Raw genomic sequence first — 21044 nt, forward strand, 5'->3', positions numbered from 1 at the left:
CAGGATAAGACAGAGCTGTCCCAGATCTAATGGCAGCCAGCCATGATTAATTGTATGCAATCAGGAGGCCAAGGAGGACCCTGTAGAGGATTCATCTTTAGCAATCTGTACAACTAAGTGTGAGTACAGGCTTTTGGAAATACTCATCTAAACACACTCAACATTTGTGGATTTTTAGTTGATTATTCTTTTAAATTAAAGAAGCTATTAGCAGGAGCACTTTTATAGTTTATGTTGTATCAAGGGCTAAAAATAATAGTTTCCAAATGTTTTGTAGGAATTTATAAGCATTTTCATTTATAATATCTCATTTAATCTTTAGACCACCTCTGAGGCAGGTATTATTATCTCAGTTTTACAGGTGAGAGAACAGAGGTCCATTTAGGTTAAATAACTTGCCTGAAGTCACCTAGCTAATAAGAAATAGACCTGGATTCCAACCTAAGAGTCCTGACTTCAAATCCTGTTCTTTTTTAGCTATACCAAACTTTGTGGTTGGAAATATGGGTATTTATTTGCATACTACTGGGTTGATGCTAACAAGGTTCATACAAGGGCATAAATATACATTCCTAAGCTCTTCTTTTGATTAAGCTGTTACCTTCCAGTTCACCACTTTTAAGACTAATTATGAGTTAGTGATCATGCCTTTTGCCCTAGGACTCAGAATATTTATGTAAATATAGAGGTTAGTCCATTGATATAGTAACTGCAGTACTGAAACTGAAGAAATTCACTCACTAAATGAAGATACGTAGATTCAATAAATGAATGTGGACCAACTGCATTTCATCAACAGCTGTTAATACAACAAGGCATTATACACACATATACAATTGAATGACCCCTAAAAGAAATTTATGTGATCAGAACTTCCTGCTGTTGAGCTTCAAAATGCATGTTCATAGTTAGAATTTAAAGGAGCTGAAGGAAACTGTAAATTGTTTTGAAATTATTAAAGAAAAGGATTGAGAAACCTTCTGTATCTTGACATAAAAATACAGCATAGAGGATATCTTATTTCTTGACCTTAATTACGAATACTGTTGTAAGGTCTTTGAATTTTCATTAGCTCAGAAAAGAGGCAGATTAATTCCAAAGCAGGTAAAGAAATTAAATTCCTTTCATTTATCTTTATGTTAATGCAACAGTTTGGAAGCAGGGTTTAACTTTTATTTCACTTACGTGTCTCTTAAAATTTTCTTTTATTCTGTATGTAGGTTTTCAAAATAAAATTATTTTGATTTTTTTCTTTTTACTCTAGGCTTGATCCTCCACTACCTGAGATGCCGAAAAAGGATCATGGCCCAGCTGAAAACATGTCCTTAGAAACTCTAAGAAATAGTAGTCCAGGAGACCTCTTTGATGAGATTTAATTGTCTCAAAAAGTACTTTGATATTCACAAGACTATGTTTTCTATCCCATTCTTTATACTGCAAAAACAAAATTTCAGCTCAGCAGCAGCCCTTAGTGCACCTTACAATTTAATTACATACATAGTGAGCTGAAACCATTGTGCAAAATGGCTTACACATGTATATGAAAATATTTGATGACAGTGGCACATTATTCTGATGTGTTCATTCAGCATGCCTGTAATTACATAAAATTTCAGACCTTTTTATTGCAAAGGTCACATATACCTTATTCATTTCACACATATTATATGTAGTAGCTGTCTATCCTGTCTAGGAAGATTTTGAAAATAGGACAAATAGAATGTCTACAAATCCTTTTTCAAATAGTCTTTTCTAAACACTGATGTTTGAGTATTTTAATTTGTGGAATGATGTGCAAAATCTAGTTTTAGTTTTTACACAATCTGAAAATCTAGTGATAAAACTTTTGATTGAAGATTTTGTGTTCTCAATAAAATGTTATCTTGCTTAACTTTTTCCTTTACTATCAGGTCTTTATAGAGTGCATATTAATGTAAATGTAACATCATTTTGTATCAAAGCATGTTTTTCAGAGATCTCAAGATCTCAGAACCATTGTAATGTTGATCCCTCTGCCTAGAATGTTGATCTTTGTACATTTGGTTTCTTTTCACCTTTCAGATCCAGAATCAAATGTCTCCTACTCCAAGGTGCTTGCTCTGAAATATACTTTAAAAAAGATGTGCATATTCCCAGTCACTGTATCCCATGGGAATGTTTTTTTCACTCTGTATCACTCGGCTTCCCTGGTGGCTCAGAGGGTAAAGAATCCGCCTACAATGTGGGAGACTTGGGTTCCATCCCTGGATTGGGAAGATTCCCTGGAGAAGGGAATGGCTACCCACCCCAGCATTCTGGCCTGGAGAATTCCATGGACTGTAGTCCATGGGGTCGCAAAGAGTTGGACACGACTGAGTGACTTTCATTTCCTTTTCATGTATCACTGTCTGGAATTACAATTTTTTTTCTTGCCTCTTATCTCTCTCGTCTCCTTCCTTCTATTTGTCTGTCTTTCTCTCACTAACCTACCACTGTCCCCACCCCCCAGCCCCCTGTCTGTCTGCCTATAGAAAGTAAGCCCCACCATAGCAGAGGCATGACCATCTACTTTCTCTCTCCATCTGCCAGTACCTAGGACAGGGCTGGATTCCTAGAGGCTTAATAAGTGTTTACTGAAGAAATAAAAGCATGTCCATTACAGTGTAGGCACTCAGATGATCTAGTTGCCTTAAGTTTCTAGATCACTGTGAACACAAACTCATTAAAAGACTGAAATCTAGCTGGATGATTTGATACAAAGAAAAAATTTTTCAGAAAACATAACTACCTTCTCTGATTAATTAAAAATATATGTATATATACACACAAGCTTGACTACAGAAAGATAATGAGAAAGAAATGATAGATTATTGTTTATATCCGAAATGGGATTTTCTTGAGAGTTCCATGGTGATCCAATGGCTTAGTCTCTGTGCTCCCAATGCAGGGGCTGAGGCCCAATCCCTGGTCAGGAAACTAGATCTCACATGTCACAACTAAGGGTTCGTGTGCCACAACTAAAGATCCTGCATGCCACGACTAAGACGCAGCACAGCCAAGTAAATCTACTAAGAAATAGAAACAGTTTTTAAAAAGAAATGAGATTTTATTGTCCATGGAACCACAAACTATTTTAAATAGAAATTTTCCTGCATTTTCATTTCTATACTGGTTTCCATTTAAGAGGGAGATTTTTAATTAAGTGTAAATATAAATGTGTGAAATATAAAATTCTACTTGGTCACATAAAAAATTCAATAATGAATTTGTGTAATCCAGGATTTACCTTGGATCTTTCCAAGGGGATTTGGTACATAAAGTACCAGAATCTCAAAATAATACTATCACATCTGAATAGACCACAAATGACTGACCAAAATTAGTATACATCAGTGTATGTGTATATAGGTATGTACATATGTGTATGTTTTATATATATGCATATGTATATTTTTTTAAGAGAAAGAGAAAACCGAATTTTGGCTGTTAACTAGCAGTAAGAAGGGAAATGTTTCCTAAGTAATGGTAACAATACAATCTATAGTTCATGGTATAGTAGACTCTCAAACAACATGGGGTTGAACTATGCAGGTCCACTTATAAGGGGATTTTTTTCAATAGTATATAATATAGTACTATACAATCTGCAGTTGGTTGAGTCTTCAGATGCAGAATTGCAGATTTGGAGGATCTGAAGATATTGAGGAACGACAGATATGAAGGGCTGACTATAAATTATACTTGACTGTCTAGAGGGTTAGCACCCCTCTCCCCAACTGTTCAAAGTTCAGTTGTATTTTACTTTTTCAGGGTTCTCTTCAACCATTGCTGTGTGTCAGATTGATTCAGCTGGTTAGAATAGAGCATAATAAGCCCATAATCATGGTTTCCTCTTTTCTATTTATTGCTATTTTATAGTTCTTGTTCTCTGTAAACAGACATCTATAGGTTTGGTTGAGAGGCCCAGATTCTGTAATTCCATGCTATGATTTTTTCCCACATTTTTCCTTGTCTATACCCTAAAATAGATTTTTGTAGAAGATACTGCAATGGAAGGCAAATTAATTGAGTTATAATGCAGCCTGGCTTTTTTGATCTTGGTGCCCTCACTTCTAAAAACAAGGTGATTACATTTCTGAAGGGTGTTTTTTGGCTTAAGGTTTATAATTATTGGCCCTGGCATCAGATGGTATGGGTCAGGCCTCATTAGGGAAGTTCATGGGAGAAAAAAAAATCCCATCTCAGGAAGAGATGTCTTTATTATGTGGTTTTTAAAAGGTCAGGAAACTACTTAAAATGTGTTCTTAGTGGCACATAACTCAAATTTATAAAATTCTAGGTCCCATGTTTTAGAGCCAAGCAGCTCTTTATTGGGTAAGTTTGATTCAACAATGTTTATAAAGGATTAGTTATGTACAAAATACAGAACTGGGCCATGTGTGGAAGTGAAGGATAAATCCATCATTTACCAGGTATTTGTTAAGCATTCGTGTTGACCTCCACTCTGGGCACTAGATGAGGCAATGAATAATACTAGCACTCTGTTACTATAGAGTTTATATCCTAGCAAGTGAAATTTGGGGTCTGGTCTCAAAAACTGGAGTGTATGAGATTGGGGCTTGAAACTACTATGTAACGAACCATAATATCAAGGAGTATTAGAATAAGCGACTTAAAGAGAAAAATTTAAAAATTAAAGTTTTAGATGAAGAATCCATAGAAGATAAAAGATACAACTGGGAGATTAAGAGAAATTGGTAGGAGTTGGGGAGAGTGAGCTAAGGATGTAGCTATCTTCAGATCAGAAGAGAGTATAGAAGGTGCTGGGGCATCAGCTATGAGGTTAATTTCCAAGTTTACAATTGTGAATCCTCAGAATGAAGAAGACAGGTTAGAAGATATTCCAGGGGGACTGTTGGCCCAGGGTGTTTAGGAGCGAGAATCTCAGTTGTATAATAAAGGTATGGCAAGCATTGAGCCCCACAGGTCTAACTAGCACTTCCTTGGGAAGGTATGGGCTGCCAGAAAACTTCAGGTCATGCAGACCTTGCTGGGCATCTGAGGATGGGAAAGGAAGGCCAGTCTGGAGGCCTCTCAGCAGATACTTAAAAGAAGCAGCCAACGTGTATCCTTTCGTGTCTCTCCCATTCTCTTACTATCATTTATACAGAATCCATTTTAAATAAAGCGAGATTAAATAGCTGACATCCCAAGTCCATGAAAGGCCTCATGAATTTATCTATAAATCAGGAAATTAAAAAAAAAATAGGTTGTTAACACATTTTGTAAGGGAATATATAGTAACAAAAGAACTATTCATGTATCCTTGTGTAGCTGTTGTCTGAATTAAAACTTTCCACTGCTAATCTGACAGTTTCTAGGTAAATGCTTCTCAGGAGGGCAGATTTCATTTGCAAGTGTTCAGTGCACAAACATGAAATGATTGTCTCCATTTTAATAACTGGAAAAGGATGCCTTGGAAAATACATGACAGCATGCATTTTGTGGTTAACTGACCATCCAACCATCTCTTCTCCTGTCTCCCAGTTCTCTTTCTTACCTAACTCAGCCTAAAATGCTCTCCAGCCTCCCTTCTAATTTTCTCCATTTCAAATATCCACGTCGTCTCATTTACCAACTATTATCCTTCCTTATAATTTTCCTCTCCTCTGTGTGTGTGTGTGTGTGTATGTGTGTTTAGTCACTCAGTTATGTCCGACTCTTTGTGACCCCGTGGACTGTAGCCTGCCAGGCTCCTCTTCTCCGTGGGGATTCTCCAGGCAAGAATACTGGAGTGTGTTGCCATGACCTCCTCCAGTGGATCTTCCCAACCCAGGGATCAAACTGGGGTCTCCTGCATTGCAGATGGATTCTTTACCAGCTGAGCAACCAAGGAAGCCCTTCCTCTCCTCTACTTGAATAAAATTCAATATGAATTTTATTGTTCATATGTTGTTTTTTCTTCTCTCTTTTGGAGGTCCTTCATCCTAAACTATCATCTCACAATCTCACTGATAACTGTATGTCCTGACTGAGGGTCTCTTTGTCCCTTAAGGCTTTGAGATCTATAGAAAAAGAGAGAGAGGGAGATTGGAGCCTATTTCCATCTTGATAGTATCAGTAGATGTTCCTGTTAAGGGCAGGAACAATTTTGGTGGCTACTGTTACAGTAAATGGAATGTAGGTTAGTCCTGAGCTGCTTACTTTTTAAAAATTTATTTTTTATTAAAGTATAGTTGATTTACAATGTTGTATTAGTTTCTGTTGTATAGTAAAGTAATTCAGTTATACATATACACATATAACATATATGATGGTGGGGATGGTTTAATCACTAAGTCGTGTCCAGCTCTTGTGACCCCATAGAATGTAGCCTCACAGGCTCCTCTGTCCATGGATTCTTCAGGCCAAGAATACTGAAGTGGGTTGCCATTTCCTTCTCCAACATACATATATATATTTATGTGTATATAGATATAGATATATATTATCTATATATAATGTACATATATATTCTTTTTCATATTCTTTTCCATTATGGTTTATTACAGGATATTAATATAGTTCCCTGTGCTCTACAGTAAGACCTTGTTGTTTATTCATTCTATATATAATAGTTTGCATCTACTAATCTGGAACTCACAATCCATCCCTTTGCTGAACCACTCACTTTGGATTTAGAGATCATCTCCAACTTCCCTACTATCTTAGGTATAACATAACCAGTCAAATAATATAGATGAATGAGATGATTTTTATAGAACCTGCTCATATAAGACTCTTATAGAAATCTATCTTACTCTATACTCCTCTGAAAACCAAGCCTTAGACCAGGGCTTGCACACAGGCAATTTATTTGGGGAATATCATCTCAGGGAGCAAAAGTGTGAGACCAGATGCATTAAAAAGAAAAGGAGGAAATGCCAGTGCAAAAGCCTCATCAAGGCAGATAGTTCTTTGGATGACGTATCCCCAGCCTGACCAGGATCTTCTGAGAAGTGCAAGTGGTGGTCTCTCAGTTGTATCCGACTCTTTGGGACCCCATGGACTGGGGACTTCCAGGTTCCTCTGTCCATGGGATTCTCCAAGCAAGAATACTGGAGTGGATTGCCATGCCCTTCTCCAGATGATCTTCTGACCCTGGGATTGAACCCGGATCTCCTGCATTACAAGCAGATTCTTTACTGTCTGAGCCACCAGGAGCCAAGATCTTCTGAGGCATCTTCTAAAAAGTATCTCAGAACTCTGCGTCCAGGGGCAAAAAGCATTTATCCTTGGGTTTCTGTTTCTCATTGCCCACATGCTGCACATGCCCCTTCGTGAACACGTATAGCAGCAGGCGCTGTGTGACCTTCACGCCTGATGGGGAGAGTGGCTGGTGTCTACAGTAGCTTCAGGTCCTGATGTATCTCAGACCCAGTTCCAGTACATGCATTTCCTGAAAAGCCACTGCTCCCTTTTTTGAAACATTTATTAGTGGAATGGTTTCTTCAAACAAACAAGAAAATACCCAACTAATAGGGAAATCAAATACATTCTCCAGAGAAGATTTCAATTAATTCTCATTATTGTCAATTAACAAATTGTCATTAGTTAACCTTACTATTAAAAGAATGTTTCACGAATTGCCAGTCCAGGTTCGATACAGGATCCTTGGGGCTGGTGCACTGGGATGACCCAGAGGGATGGTACAGGGACGGAGGTGGGAGGGGGGTTCAGGATGGGGAACACATGTACACCTGTAGTGGATTCATGTTGGTGTGTGGCAGAACCAATACAATATTGTAAAGTAATTAGCCTCCGATTAAAATAAATAAATTTAAATTAAAAAAAAAATAAAAGAATGTTTCAAGACAGCTATAACAAGAAGGTAAAACCACTTTCATTATTAAACTTTGTATAATATTTTATAATATAAATTTCAAAATTCATTAAAATGCCATTGAAATTTTAAACATAAGTGAAAGTGTTAGTTGCTCAGTCATGTCTGGCTCTTCTGTCCATGGGATTTCCCAGGCAACAATACTGGAGTGGGTAACCATTCCCTTCTCCATGGGATCTTCCTGACCCAGGGATCAAACCTGTGTCTCCTGTAGTGGGAGGCAGATTTTTTACCACTGAGCCATCCAGGAAGCCCATCTACGCCAGATGTGTCTTCAAAGCATTGATGACTTTTAGTAATAGTGTAAAATGTCTGATCTTTGTCAACATGGGCCAGTACTAAAAATTTTATTTATAAGTGAATTTTAAATGTGAGATGTTACAAAGGTGCCACCTTTGGTAGAATGATATATATATTTATCCTTTAAAGAATACAAAGCAACATAATTTTTATCTTGGTTTTTCTCAAATGGTCAAGAGACTACTTTTACATTACAGCATTTCTATGCAGTGACTAGGGCTTCTCTCTCTCTCTTTGTCTCTCTGTCTCATAATTGATCTGATTGGGACTTCCCTGGTGGTCCAGTGGTTAAGAACTCGCCTGCCAATGCAGGAGACATGGGTTCGATCCCTGACCCAGGAAGATTCCACATGCTGTGGGGCAAGTAAGCCCTCGTGCCACAACTGCTGAAGCCCACACACCTAGAGCCCATACTCTGTAACTAGAGAAGCCACCGCAATGAAAAGCCTGTCAAGGAAGAATAACCACTGCTCATTTCAACTAGAGAAAACCGCACGCAAGGAAGACTCACGGCAGAAAAAAGGATAAATAAATAAATTATTTTTTAAAAAAACAATCTGATTGAAAACCTCATGAGACTTCTATAATAGAATCCCTTTTAGGACAAAATGGTGGCAGTGATGATGGAAGAAGTAGGCTTGAAAGTGCTCATTTTGTCCTTAAGCTCTGGAAACATTTAGGGAATTCATGCATGTGAATTTTTCCAGAGCCCTTTTAAATACTATTGGAAACAATCTTGTTCCTCTCCCTTAAGAGATATACTATATGTCTCTGAGGAACTAAATTTACAGAGGAGTAATTAGATCACTATGAAAGATTACAACATTGTCCATAAATGTTTTGCTGTTCACCACCACCACTCAGTCGACTTGCTTTGGCTGATAAAATGTGGATGAAATAGTCATATACATGTTTTGAGCCTAGGAGTTAAGAGGCCTTACATTTCCTCTTTTTCCCTTTGGGAGCTTCTGATCTCTGCCATGAGACTGACATGTTCCAGGTAGCTGCTGCCTCTCCTGCCCAGGCCATTGATGACACACAGAGCAGAACTGGACTCGGTCCCAAGCTGGAGCCAAGCTCACTATCCTGAAACCTTTAGAAGAGCCTTGCATCTGAGCCCAGCTATAGTCAACCATGCTGGCTGTGAGCATGAAGATAATTGCTTGCTACTCAAAGCCATTGAGATTTGGGGTCGTTTTGTTATATAAACGTATTTTGACATGCTCTGACTAAAACAGTTCATCACGTAGGATAATGAACAAAGATAATTTTACGTTTGTAATAGCTTTCAGTGTTTATGTTTAAAAAAAAAAAAAGTCCAGTAACTTCTGGCTGCAACCTGATAATAGAAAAAATAGAAATGTGAATTTAGGGATCAGATTAAGCCAGCCTTCAACTCTCTGTCTGCCAGCTATTAACTGTCTAACCCTGGGCAAGTTCTTTGAGTTTTCTTATCCATACAATGAGAATTAAATAAGATAATGCAGATAAAACCCTTAGCCCAGGGCCTGCTTCATAGTAAGTGAAGCACATATGGAATATCTTAAGATTGTCAAGATACTGTCTTATTTTATGATGGTTGTGTTGCATGTAATGGATCAGCACAGTTACATACAACCAGATTATCAGTTAAACTGACCTTCTCTTTGAAATTTATTGGCTCATGCTACTTGTCCCTGATCTTTTCTAGTCTGATGCTCTTCCCACGATTTTCGATTTTCCTGGATTCCTGTGGGATTTATTTTCATGGCTACCTCTGCTGTTAGTTCTGCTGGGATAAGTCTCATGTGTTATCAATCCTGATTTTCTCCTGTCTCCCCTCCATGCCAGTTCAACCATGGAACTCATTTCATTGTCTTTGATTTACATGGCAAAAGCACTCAGAAATCTCTGTGTATGGTGGAATTTATTAAAGGTGCAGGTCAGAGAGAGGCAGTTTATCTTAAAACAAGCACTTATATTTGATTTTACCATAACTCTATTCATTAAAGTAGTCTTCTGAAGGAGATGGAAGGGAGGTCTGCAAAAGAGAAAAGATGGCGGAGTAGAAGAACGTACATTCATCTTCTCCTGTGAGAACTCCAGAATTGCAACTCTCTGTAGAACAACCATTGACAGGAGAATGTTGGATCCCACCAAAAAAAAAAAAAAAATACCCCACATCCGAGGGCAAAAGAGAAACACAACAGGACAGCAGAAGGGGTGAAATCACATTTAGAATCAAAACCCCAAACCCACCAGAGACACTCAGAGGGCTCAAACAAAATCTCCTGCACACCAGGACCCAGGGACCCCACAGAGACTGAGCCAGACCTGCCTTTGGGTGTGTGAGTGTCATCCACAGTGGCACAGTCAGCAGTGGCCTACACGGGGACGGGGCTCTGGCTGCAGCAGATCTGGGAGGCCTGGCATGTGACTTAAGTCCTCTTGGAGGAGGTTGACATTAGTCCCACCATAGGGCCATGGAGCAGACAGCCCACAAACTGCAGAACAATTACACCAAAGAAGTTCTTGCACTGTTATGAAAGTTCTAGGACCCGCAGCATATTTCCCAACCTGGCAAAGGGACTGAGAACCCCCAGGGAATATCACCTTGGAGGCCAGTGGGATTTGATTACAGAACTTACACAGGACTGGGGAAACAGTCTCTTGGAGGGCACAAACAAAACCTTGTGTGCACCAGGACCCAGGAGAAAGGAGCAGTGACCCCACAAGAGGCTGACCCACTTGCCCGGGAGTCCAGGAGTCTTCAGCAGAGGCATGGGTTGACAGAGGCCTGCTGCAGGGTCAGGGGCACTGAACACAATAGTGCTGGCATAAGCCCTTTTGAAGGAGGTCCCCATTACCCCACCACAGTTTGGCCATAGGCCAAACAACAGGGAGGGAACATGGCACCACCCATCGAGAGAAAATTAGATTAAAGGTTTACTGAGCACGGCCCCGCCTATCAGAACAAACCCAGATTCCCCCACAGCCAGTCTCTCCCATCAGGGAGCTTCCACAAGCCTCTTGTCCTTATCTATCAGAGGGCAGACAAAATGAAAATGACAATCACAGAAAAGTAGCCAAACTGACCACATAGATCACAGCCTTGTCTAACTCAATGAAACTATGAGCCATGCTGTGTAGGGCCACCCAAGACAGACGGGTCATGGTGGAGAGTTCTGACAAAATGTGGTCCAGTGGAGAAGGGAATAACAAACCACTTCAGTATTCTTGCCTTGAGAACCATGAAAAGTATGGAAAGGCAAAAAGATATGAACAGAAAGATGAACTCCCCAGGTCAGTAGGTGCCCAATATGCTACTGGAGAAGAGTGGAGAAATAGCTCCAGAAAGAATGAAGAGATGGAGCCAAAGTGAAAACAGTGCCGAACTGTGGATGTGACTAGTGATGGAAGTCTGATGCTGTAAGCAGCAATATTATATAGGAACATGGAATGTTAGGCCCATGAATCAAGGTAAACTGAAAGTGGACAACAGGAGATGGCAAGAGTGAACATCGACATTTTAGAAATCAGTGAACTAAAGTGGACCGGAATGGGTGAATTTAATTCAGATGACCATTGTATCTACTACTGTGGGCAAGAATCCCTTAGAAGAAATGGAGTCGCCCTCATAGTCAACAAAAGAGGTGGATATGCAGTACTTGGGTGCAATCTCAGAAACGACAGAATGATCTCTGTTCATTTCCAAGGCAAACCATTCAATATCACAGTAATCCAAGTTGATGACCCAACAACTAATGCCGAAGAAGCTGAAATTGAATGGTTCTATGAAGACCTACAAGACCTTCTAGAACTAACACCCCAAAACGATGTCCTTTTCATTATAGGGGACTGGAATGCAAAAGTAGGAAGTCAAGAGATACCTGGAGTAACAGGAGTTTGGCCTTGGAGTACAAAATGAAGCAGGTCAAAGGCTAACAGAGTTTTACCAAGAGAACAACCTGGTCATAGCAAACACCCTGTTCCAACAACACAAGAGATGACTCTACACATGAACATCACCAGACAGTCAATACCGAAATCAGATTGTTTATATTCTTTGCAGTCAAAGACGGAGAAGCTCTATACAGTCAGCAAAAAGCAAGACCGGGGGTGGACTGTGGCTCAGATCATGAACTCCTTATTGTCAATTTCAGACTTAAATTGAAGAAAGTAGGGGAAACCACTAGACCATTCAGATATAACCCAAATCAAATCCCTTATGATTATACAGTGGAAGTGCCAAATAGGTTGAAGGGATTAGATCTGATAGACAGAGTGCCTGAAGAACTATGGACAGAGGTTCCTGACATTGTACAGGAGGTGGTGATCAAAACCTACCCCAAGAAAAAGAAATGCAAAACAGCATAATAGTTGTCTAAGGAAGCCTTACAAATAGCTGAAAAAAGAAGAGAAGCAAAAGGCAAAGGAGAAAAGGAAAGATATATCCATCTGAATGAAGAATTCCAAAGAATAGCTAGAAGAGATAAGAAAACCTTCCTTAGTGATCAATGGAAAGAAATAGAGGAAAACAACAGAATGGGAAAGACTAGAGATCTCTTCAAGAAAATTAGAGATACCAAGGGGACATTTAATGCAAAGATGGGCACAAATAAAGGACAGAAATGGTATTTACCCGATAGAAGCAGAAAATATTAAGAAGAGTTGACAAGAATGCACAGAAGAACTATACAAAAAAAGATCTTAATGACCCAGATAACTGCATCAGTGTGATCACTCACCTAGAGTCAGACATTCTGGAATGTGAAGTCAAGTGGGCCTTACAAAGCATCACTACAAACAAAGCTAGTGGAGGTGATGGAATTCCAGTTGAGCTATTTCAAATCCTAAAAGATGATGCTGTGAACGTGCTGCACTCAATGTGCCAGCAAATATGAAAAACTCAGCAGTGGTCACAGAACTAAAAGAGTCAGTTTTCATTCCAACCCCAAAGAAAGGCAATGCCAAAAAAAAATTCAAACTGGAAGGACTGATTCATTGGAAGGACTGATGCTAAAGCTGAAACTCCAATACTTTGGCCACCTGATGGGAAGAACTGACTCATGAAAAGACCCTGATGCTGTGAAAGATTGAAGGTAGGAGAAGTCTGAATTTGGCAATAAGGAGTTCATGGTCTGAGCCACAGTCAGCTCGTGGTCTTGTTTTTGCTGACTGTATAGAGCTTCTCCATCTTTGGCTGCAAAGAATATAATCAATCTGATTTCGGTGTTGACCATCTGGTGATGTCCATGTATAGAGTCTTCTCTTGTGTTGTTGGAAGAGGGTGTTTGTTATGACCAGTGCATTTTCTTGGCAAAACTCTATTAGTCTTTGCCCTGCTTCATTCCGTATTCCAAGGCCAAATTTGCCTGTTACTCCAGGTGTTTCTTGACTTCCTACTTTTGCATTCCAGTCCCCTATAATGAAAAGGACATCTTTTTTGGGTGTTAGTTCTAAAAGGTCTTGTAGGTCTTCATAGAACCGTTCAACTTCAGCTTCTTCAGCGTTACTGGTTGGGGCATAGACTTGGATTACTGTGGTATTGAATGGTTTGCCTTGGAAACAAACAGAGATCATTCTGTCATTTTTGAGATTGCATCCAAGTACTGCATTTCGGACTCTTTTGTTGACCATGATGGCCACTCCATTTCTTCTGAGGGATTCCTGCCCGCAGTAGTAGATATAATGGTCATCTGAGTTAAAATCACCCATTCCAGTTCATTTCAGTTCGCTGATTCCTAGAATGTTGACATTCACTCTCGCCATCTCTTGTTTGACTACTTCCAATTTGCCTTAATTCATGGACCTGACATTCCAGGTTCCTATGCAATATTGCTCCTTACAGCATCGGACCTTGCTTCTATCACCAGTCACATCCACATCTGGGTATTCTTTTTGCTTTGGTTCCATCCCTTAATTCTTTCTGGAGTCATTTCTCCACTGATCTCTAGTAGCATATTGGGCAGCTACTGGCCTGGGGAGTTCCTCTTTCAGTATCATATCATTTTGCCTTTTCATACTGTTCATGGGGTTCTCAAGGCAAGAATACTGAAGTGGTTTGCCATTCCCTTCTCCAGTGGACCACATTCTGTCAGATCTCTCCACCATGACCCTCCCATCTTGGGTTACCACAGAGGCATGGCTTAGTTTCATTGAGTTAGACAAGGCTGTGGTCCTAGTGTGATTAGATTGACTAGTTTTCTCTGAGTATTGTTTCAGTGTTTTTGCCCTCTGATGCCCTCTTGCAACACCTACCATCTTACTTGGGTTTCTCTTACCTTGGGCGTGGGATATCTCTTCACAGCTGCTCCAGCAAAGCGCAGCCATTGCTCCCTACCATGGACGAGGGGTATCTCCTCACCGCTGTCCTTCCTGACCTTCAACGTGGGATAGCTTCTCTAGGCCCTCCTGCACCTGCGCAGCCACGGCTCCTTGGACGTGGGGTTGGTCCTCCCAGCCACCGCCCCTGGCCTCGGGCTTGGGGTTGCTCCTCCCGGCCACCGCCCCTGGCCTTGGGCTTGGGGTTGCTCCTCCCGGCCACCGCCCCTGGCCTTGGGCTTAGGGGCATGGGGTATCTCCTCCCGGCCGCCGCCCCTGACCTCGGACATCGGGTAACTCCTCTCGTTGCCGCGCCTGACCTCGGACGCTGGGTATCTCCTCTCAGCTGTAGACCATTCAGGTATGACCTAAATCAAATCCCTTATGATTATACAGTGGAAGTGAGAAATAGATTTAAGGGCCTAGATCTGATAGAGTGCCTGATGAACTATGGAATGAGGTTCATGACATTGTACAGGAGACAGGGATCAAGACCATTCCCATGGAAAAGAAATGCAAAAAGGCAAAATGGCTGTCTGGGGAGGCCTTACAAATAGCTGTGAAAAGAAGAGAAGTGAAAAGCAAAGGAGAAAAGGAAAGATATAAACGTCTAAATGCAGAGTTCCAAAGAATAGCAAGAAAAGATAAGAAAGTCTTCTTCAGCGATCAATGCAAAGAAATAGAGGAAAACAACAGAATGGGAAAGACTAGGGATCTCTTCAAGAAAATCAGAGATACCAAAGGAACATTTCATGCAAAGATGGGCTCAATAAAGGACAGAAATGGTACGGACCTAACAGAAGCAGAAGGTATTAAGAAGAGACAGCAAGAATACACAGAAGAACTGCACAAAAAAGATCTTCACGACCCAGATAATCACGATGGTGTGATCACTGACCTAGAGCCAGACATCCTGGAATGTGCAGTCAAGTGGGCCTTAGAAAGCATCACTACGAACAAAGCTAGTGGAGGTGATGGAATTCCAATTGAGCTATTCCAAATCCTGAAAGATGATGCTGTGAAAGTGCTGCACTCAATATGCCAGCAAATTTGGAACACTCAGCAGTGGAACAGGCCTGGAAAAGGTCAGTTTTCATTCCAATCCCAAAGAAAGGCAATGCCAAAGAATGCTCAAACTACCGCACAATTGCACTCATCTCACACGCTAGGAAAGTAATGCTCAAAATTCTCCAAGCCAGGCTTCAGCAATATGTGAACCGTGAACTTCCAGATGTTCAAGCTGGTTTTAGAAAAGGCAGAGGAACCAGAAATCAAATTGCCAACATGCTCTGGATCATGGAAAAAGCAAGAGAGTTCCAGAAAAACATATATTTCTGCTTTATTGACTATACCAAGGCCTTTGATCACAATAAACTGTGGAAAATTCTGAAAGAGATGGGAATACCAGACCACCTGACCTGCCTCTTGAGAAATTTGTATGCAGGTCAGGAAGCAACAGTTAGAACTGGACATGGAACAACAGACTGGTTCCAAATAGGAAAAGGAGTACGTCAAGGCTGTATATTGTCACCTTGTTTATTTAACTTATATGCAGAGTACATCATGAGAAATGCTGGACTGGAAGAAACACAAGCTGGAATCAAGATTGCCGGGAGAAATATCAATAACCTCAGATATGCAGATGACACCACCCTTATGGCAGAAAGTGAAGAGGAACTAAAAAGCCTCTTAATGAAAGTGAAAGTGGAGAGTGAAAAAGTTGGCTTAAAGCTCAACATTCAGAAAACTAAGATCATGGCACCCGGTCCCATCACTTCATGGGAAATAGATGGGGAAACAGTGGAAACAGTGTCAAACTTTATTTTTCTGGGCTCCAAAATCACTACAGATGGTGACTGTAGCCATGAAATTAAAAGATGCTTACTCCTTGGAAGGAAAGTTATGACCTACTTAAATAGCATATTCAAAAGCAGAGACATTACTTTGCCAACAGAGGTTCGTCTAGTCAAGGCTATGATTTTTCCTGCGGTCACATATGGATGTGAGAGTTGGACTGTGAAGAAGGCTGAGCGCCGAAGAATTGATGCTTTTGAACTGTGGTGTTGGAGAAGCCTCTTGAGAGTCCCTTGGACTGCAAGGAGATCCAACCAGTCCATTCTGAAGGAGATCAGCCCTGGGATTTCTTTGGAAGGAATGATGCTAGCGCTGAAACTCCAGTACTTTGGCCACCTCATGCGAAGAGTTGACTCATTGGAAAAGACTCTGATGCTGGGAGGGAGGGATTGGGGGCAGGAGGAAAAGGGGACGACAGAGGATGAGATGGCTGGATGGCATCACTGACTCGATGGACATGAGTCTCAGTGAACTCTAAGAGTTGGTGATGGACAGGGAGGCCTGGCGTGCTGTGATTCATGGGGTCGCAAAGAGTTGGATACGACTGAGCGACTTATCTGATCTAATCTTGCCGGGGACCAGCCCCGGCTGATACAGGGTATTCGAAGGAGAGACGGCATAGGCGAAGATCAGGAGACAACTGCTTAATTAAATGTTAATTAAGGATATAAAGAGTAATAGGATGAGGATAGCTCAGTGAGGAAATTCAGTGGAGAAAAGAGGCTGAGTAGCTTGGTTTACACGGGAGACCAATAAAACTTCAAGACAAGAAGTTTGCACCACTTACGTAGGCCACAGGCGTCCTTCCGTTCTCCCGAAGGAGAGGAGACACTGAGGCCTCCCCGGTTGGATCTTAGAAGCCCAGGCATAATTAGTAAGCATGGTGGGTTCCGCGCTCCAGATGGAGACTCAGCCAGAGTGAGAGAGAGAGCGACATGGGGAGACCAGTATTTCGAGAAACTGATCCCAATTCTTTATTTTCCAGAGTCTGTTTTTATACACTGAGATGTTATACAAAAGTCACGTGGGGACAGCAGTCCTGACTTTTATTAAAGTCAGGTGTTTCACACAAATGTATACAGAGGTCTTAGGGGTGTTACATCATCTTCTGGCCAGGGGGGCCTGCTGACAATTTACGACCCTCTCCTTGTGACAGCGGTCAGTCAATCAGGATACTTATTTCTCCAGGGCTGATTATTCTCAAAACAGACGCCACCCAAATAAAGTTACATTCCTACAGGGTGAGGGTGTAGTGGGTTTTAGTTAAGGAAAGAATTTACTTAGCCTAAGGTCTAACGTGATTAATATCAAAGGTTAATACTTATTTCTTCTATATATTCATTAATGTGTGTAAGGGCAGGGGATGTGGAGACTTAGCAACAAACATTGGCTCAACAAATGAAAAACCCTTCACCAATACAATTTCTAATCAGCCCATTATACTTATACTAATAGTTTTCTAACTTTTCTAAGGAACCTGTTTTTAGAAGGTTTAAAGCATCTCGTGCCTCTCACGGTTGGGAGGCTGTGAGCAATCACATGTGGCCGGACAAGCCTGTCAGGCAGGCTAGAGAACCTTCAGAGGAGTTTGTAGGTTAAAACAGTCTTATCACGCCCAGGAATTATTATTAACTGGATCTCTAGGTTAACTCCTTCTCCGAAAGAGGTCGTGGGGGACAGCCCCCCGTAAAGTCAGAGGTGTAGGTAAGAGCACAAAGTAGTAAAGTAGGCAGGCTCTGGTTATGGGGGTAGACACTCGAGGATTTCCAGGGGGACTCCTGAGGCTCGATCCCGCCTTTGCGTATGTCGAGCCTCCTTCCTCATGACCTTTGCCATGGGCGGAGTACCTCACTCTGGCCCCCAACATAATCTGATCTGAGGTGAAGGGGACAACAGAGGATGAGATGGTTGGATGGCATCACTGACTCAATGGACATGAGTTTGAGCAATGTCTGGGAATTGGTGATGGATGGGGAAGCCTGCTGTGCTACAATCCATGGGGCCACAATGACTCAGACCCGACTGAGCAACTGAATTGACTGACATGTAACTGAAGTTGTACAGCAGAGGCTAACACAGTGCTGAAATGCAACTACACCCAATTTAAAAAATTTTTTTAATCTTCTGGCTTTCCAATTTATGAATCTCCCATTGGCAACTTGTTTCCTAGGATCCAGCCTCCTGCCCCGTTTTTCTCACTTCCCTCCCTTCTCTCTCTTTTCCTTTCCTCTCAGCTTTCCCCCAATCCCTCTTATTTTCTCATCAAGAGCCACTCAGATATTGTCTTTCTTTTCATTGTTCCTTGTTTTTATCCAATAGGTAGCATGTTTTCATGTAACGTATTCCCTAGTGTTAAATGTTAATACTGTCTATCCCCCACCATACCTGCAATGTCATTGTTAAATGACGGAATGACTTCTGGGTAGTAAGACCTAATTGAGCATAGTGACCCATCTACAGAAATCATGTGACTGTCAGAAAGGAGGTGGTTTTGCCACTGAAGTAAAAAAATGAAGCACTCCAGTGGAAAACACCATATCTGTCCAAGTGCTTTTTAGGCAAGAGAAAATCTATCCCAGAGCTCTAAGTATGCTCATGTGTTCACTCATTAATCCATTTATTTGTATCTCCCTCAAAAGATAAAATTGCAGTTCTTCTCTACTGTTTGTAACTAGTTATCTTTCCTTATAGTTGGAATCTCAGACTTCCGACTTGGAGGCAGATTTTCATTCTCAACAATATATCATCTGAAGGCTATGTTTGTTTAACAAGAATTTTATGTTCTATAAAAAAAATGTGACATTTGAAGAAGGTGACGGAGAGAAAAAAGTATATAATAAAACAAATACTAGTATGTTCTTGAGGAATTCTGTATAAAATGTTGACATTTCTGAAGGGCACTTCTATATTTGTTTTGTTTTATTTTTTATTTTGCTATTACACCCCTAACCTATCATATGTGGTATCCGTAACTTTCAAAACTGCCAACAATCAGCCCATGTTGAAGTTTGTTGTTATTGTTGGTGGTAGTAACCCAGTGATCCTTTCACTTTTACTGTTCTTTGTACAGTAACCTTACTAATCTCAAGAATTTGAAATTTGGATTCTGTACAATTACATGATTCCTCAACCTTACACTCAATTCTCACCTGTGGTTAGAAGAATACAAGTTCTAACATGTATGTGTTCATTCATTCATCAAGTACTTACTGAACACTTTGTGCCAAGCACCCTGCCAGGTACGGCAGATAGAAAATGAGTACGACATCACTTTTGCCTCACAATGTCTAGAAGTCTCGACTAAGGAAGGAGGCAGAGCTGTGCACAGACAATCAGGATGTGTGAAATGCTATAAAAGAACTGTTGTGTTCGGGGTGCTCAGAGCTCACAAGGAGAGTCATCCTACTCTTGTTTTGTTGGGAGACTACAGGGAGAAGAGACTGTGGCCAAGGGAAATTTGAGAGAGGAGATAGGAGAAGTTTGAGCTGAATTCTGGGATGACTCTGGCATTGCCACTTGGCTGAGGGACACTCAGCTGTGTGGGAGGCATCTTCAGTGGTTGTGGCTGCAGTGAAGTGAGAAAAAGAAAGATGAGCCGCAAGACTGAGAAGGTGGTATGCTAAGTCACTTCAGTCGTGTCCAACTCTTTGTGACCCTATAGCCCACCATATACCTTAGCCCACCAGGCTACTCTGTCCATGGGATTCTGCAGGCAAGAATACTGGAGTGGGTTGCCATGCCCTCCTCCAGGGGATCTTCCCAACCCAGGGATGGAGCCTGCGTCTCTTATATCTGCATTGGCAGGCAGGTTCTTTACCACTAGCACCATCTGAGAAGGTAGTTCAGTTCAGTTCAGTTCAGTCACTGTCGTGTCCGACTCTTTGCAGCCCCATGGACTGCAGCACACCAGGCCTCCCTGTCCATCACCAACTCCCAGAGTTTATTCACACTCATGTCCATGGAGTCGGTGATGTCGTCCAACCATCTCATCCTCTGTCGTCCCCTTCTCCTCCTGCCTTCAATCTTTCACAGCATCAGGGTCTTTTCCAATGAGTCAGTTCTTCCCACCAGGTGGCCAAAGTATTGGAGTTTCAGCTTCAGCATCAGTCCTTCCAATGTATATTCAGGACTGACTTCCTTTAGGATGGACTGGTTGGATCTCCTTGCAGTCCAAGGGACTCTCAAGAGTCTTCTCCAACACCACAGTTCAACAGCAGATTTTAACTTGAATGAATGGCTATAGAAAGATCTTAAGGAAAGTAAGGGGTGACCTGACTAGCTCTGTGCTTTGAAAGGGAAACCTGAAGGCAACATAAGGGCATAATCACGGGCACCCAGAGGTCTCCCATCTCTTTGCAGCCGGTATAACTCTCTGATGCTATTCCCAGCCTGTCTGGAAAATCATCAGAACCTACTTCATACTGCCACAGATTGGGCATTTCCAACAATCTCTGGAAGTTCTGAGAAACTCCTGATAGAGTGGCACAACCCGCCCACAACAGAGAGCCCCTTTCTAATGCCTGGGCCCAGGCTGTTGGTACAAGCAGAAGTGGTTTCATCATTTCCTCTCAGAGTGATTTCAGGATATTTCTAAACCTCTTGTGGAACTGGCCCTTTTCTTGATCATTTCCTTCTGAATGCAGCTCCTGTGTACCTCTGGAGGAGTGGTTATCACTGTCATCGTTAGTTCACTTCTCCTTGCCCCTCTTTCTGGAGGCTGTGCAGT

The 21044-nt window shown here is 41.3% G+C and overlaps 1 protein-coding gene across 4 annotated transcripts in view; it reads left to right on the forward strand.

Moving 5' to 3' along the window:
• XRCC4 (X-ray repair cross complementing 4) overlaps nt 1-21044 on the forward strand; it is a 381115-nt gene that overhangs the window by 287014 nt on the left and 73057 nt on the right. The window contains exon 8 of one of the 4 annotated variants that reach the window (NM_001081615.2): nt 1265-1736. The exons of 2 other annotated variants lie outside the window; for them this stretch is intronic. In NM_001081615.2, coding sequence (NP_001075084.1) covers nt 1265-1376 — 112 coding nt within the window. In that variant the 3' untranslated portion in view covers nt 1377-1736. Of the gene's footprint in view, nt 1-1264; nt 5926-21044 lie in introns of those variants that run through there. One more of the 4 variants, XM_005209722.3, reaches the window with a different exon arrangement.

Source organism: Bos taurus, chromosome 7 (assembly GCF_002263795.3).
Source record: "Bos taurus isolate L1 Dominette 01449 registration number 42190680 breed Hereford chromosome 7, ARS-UCD2.0, whole genome shotgun sequence".
NCBI classification, from domain to species: Eukaryota; Metazoa; Chordata; class Mammalia; order Artiodactyla; family Bovidae; genus Bos; species Bos taurus.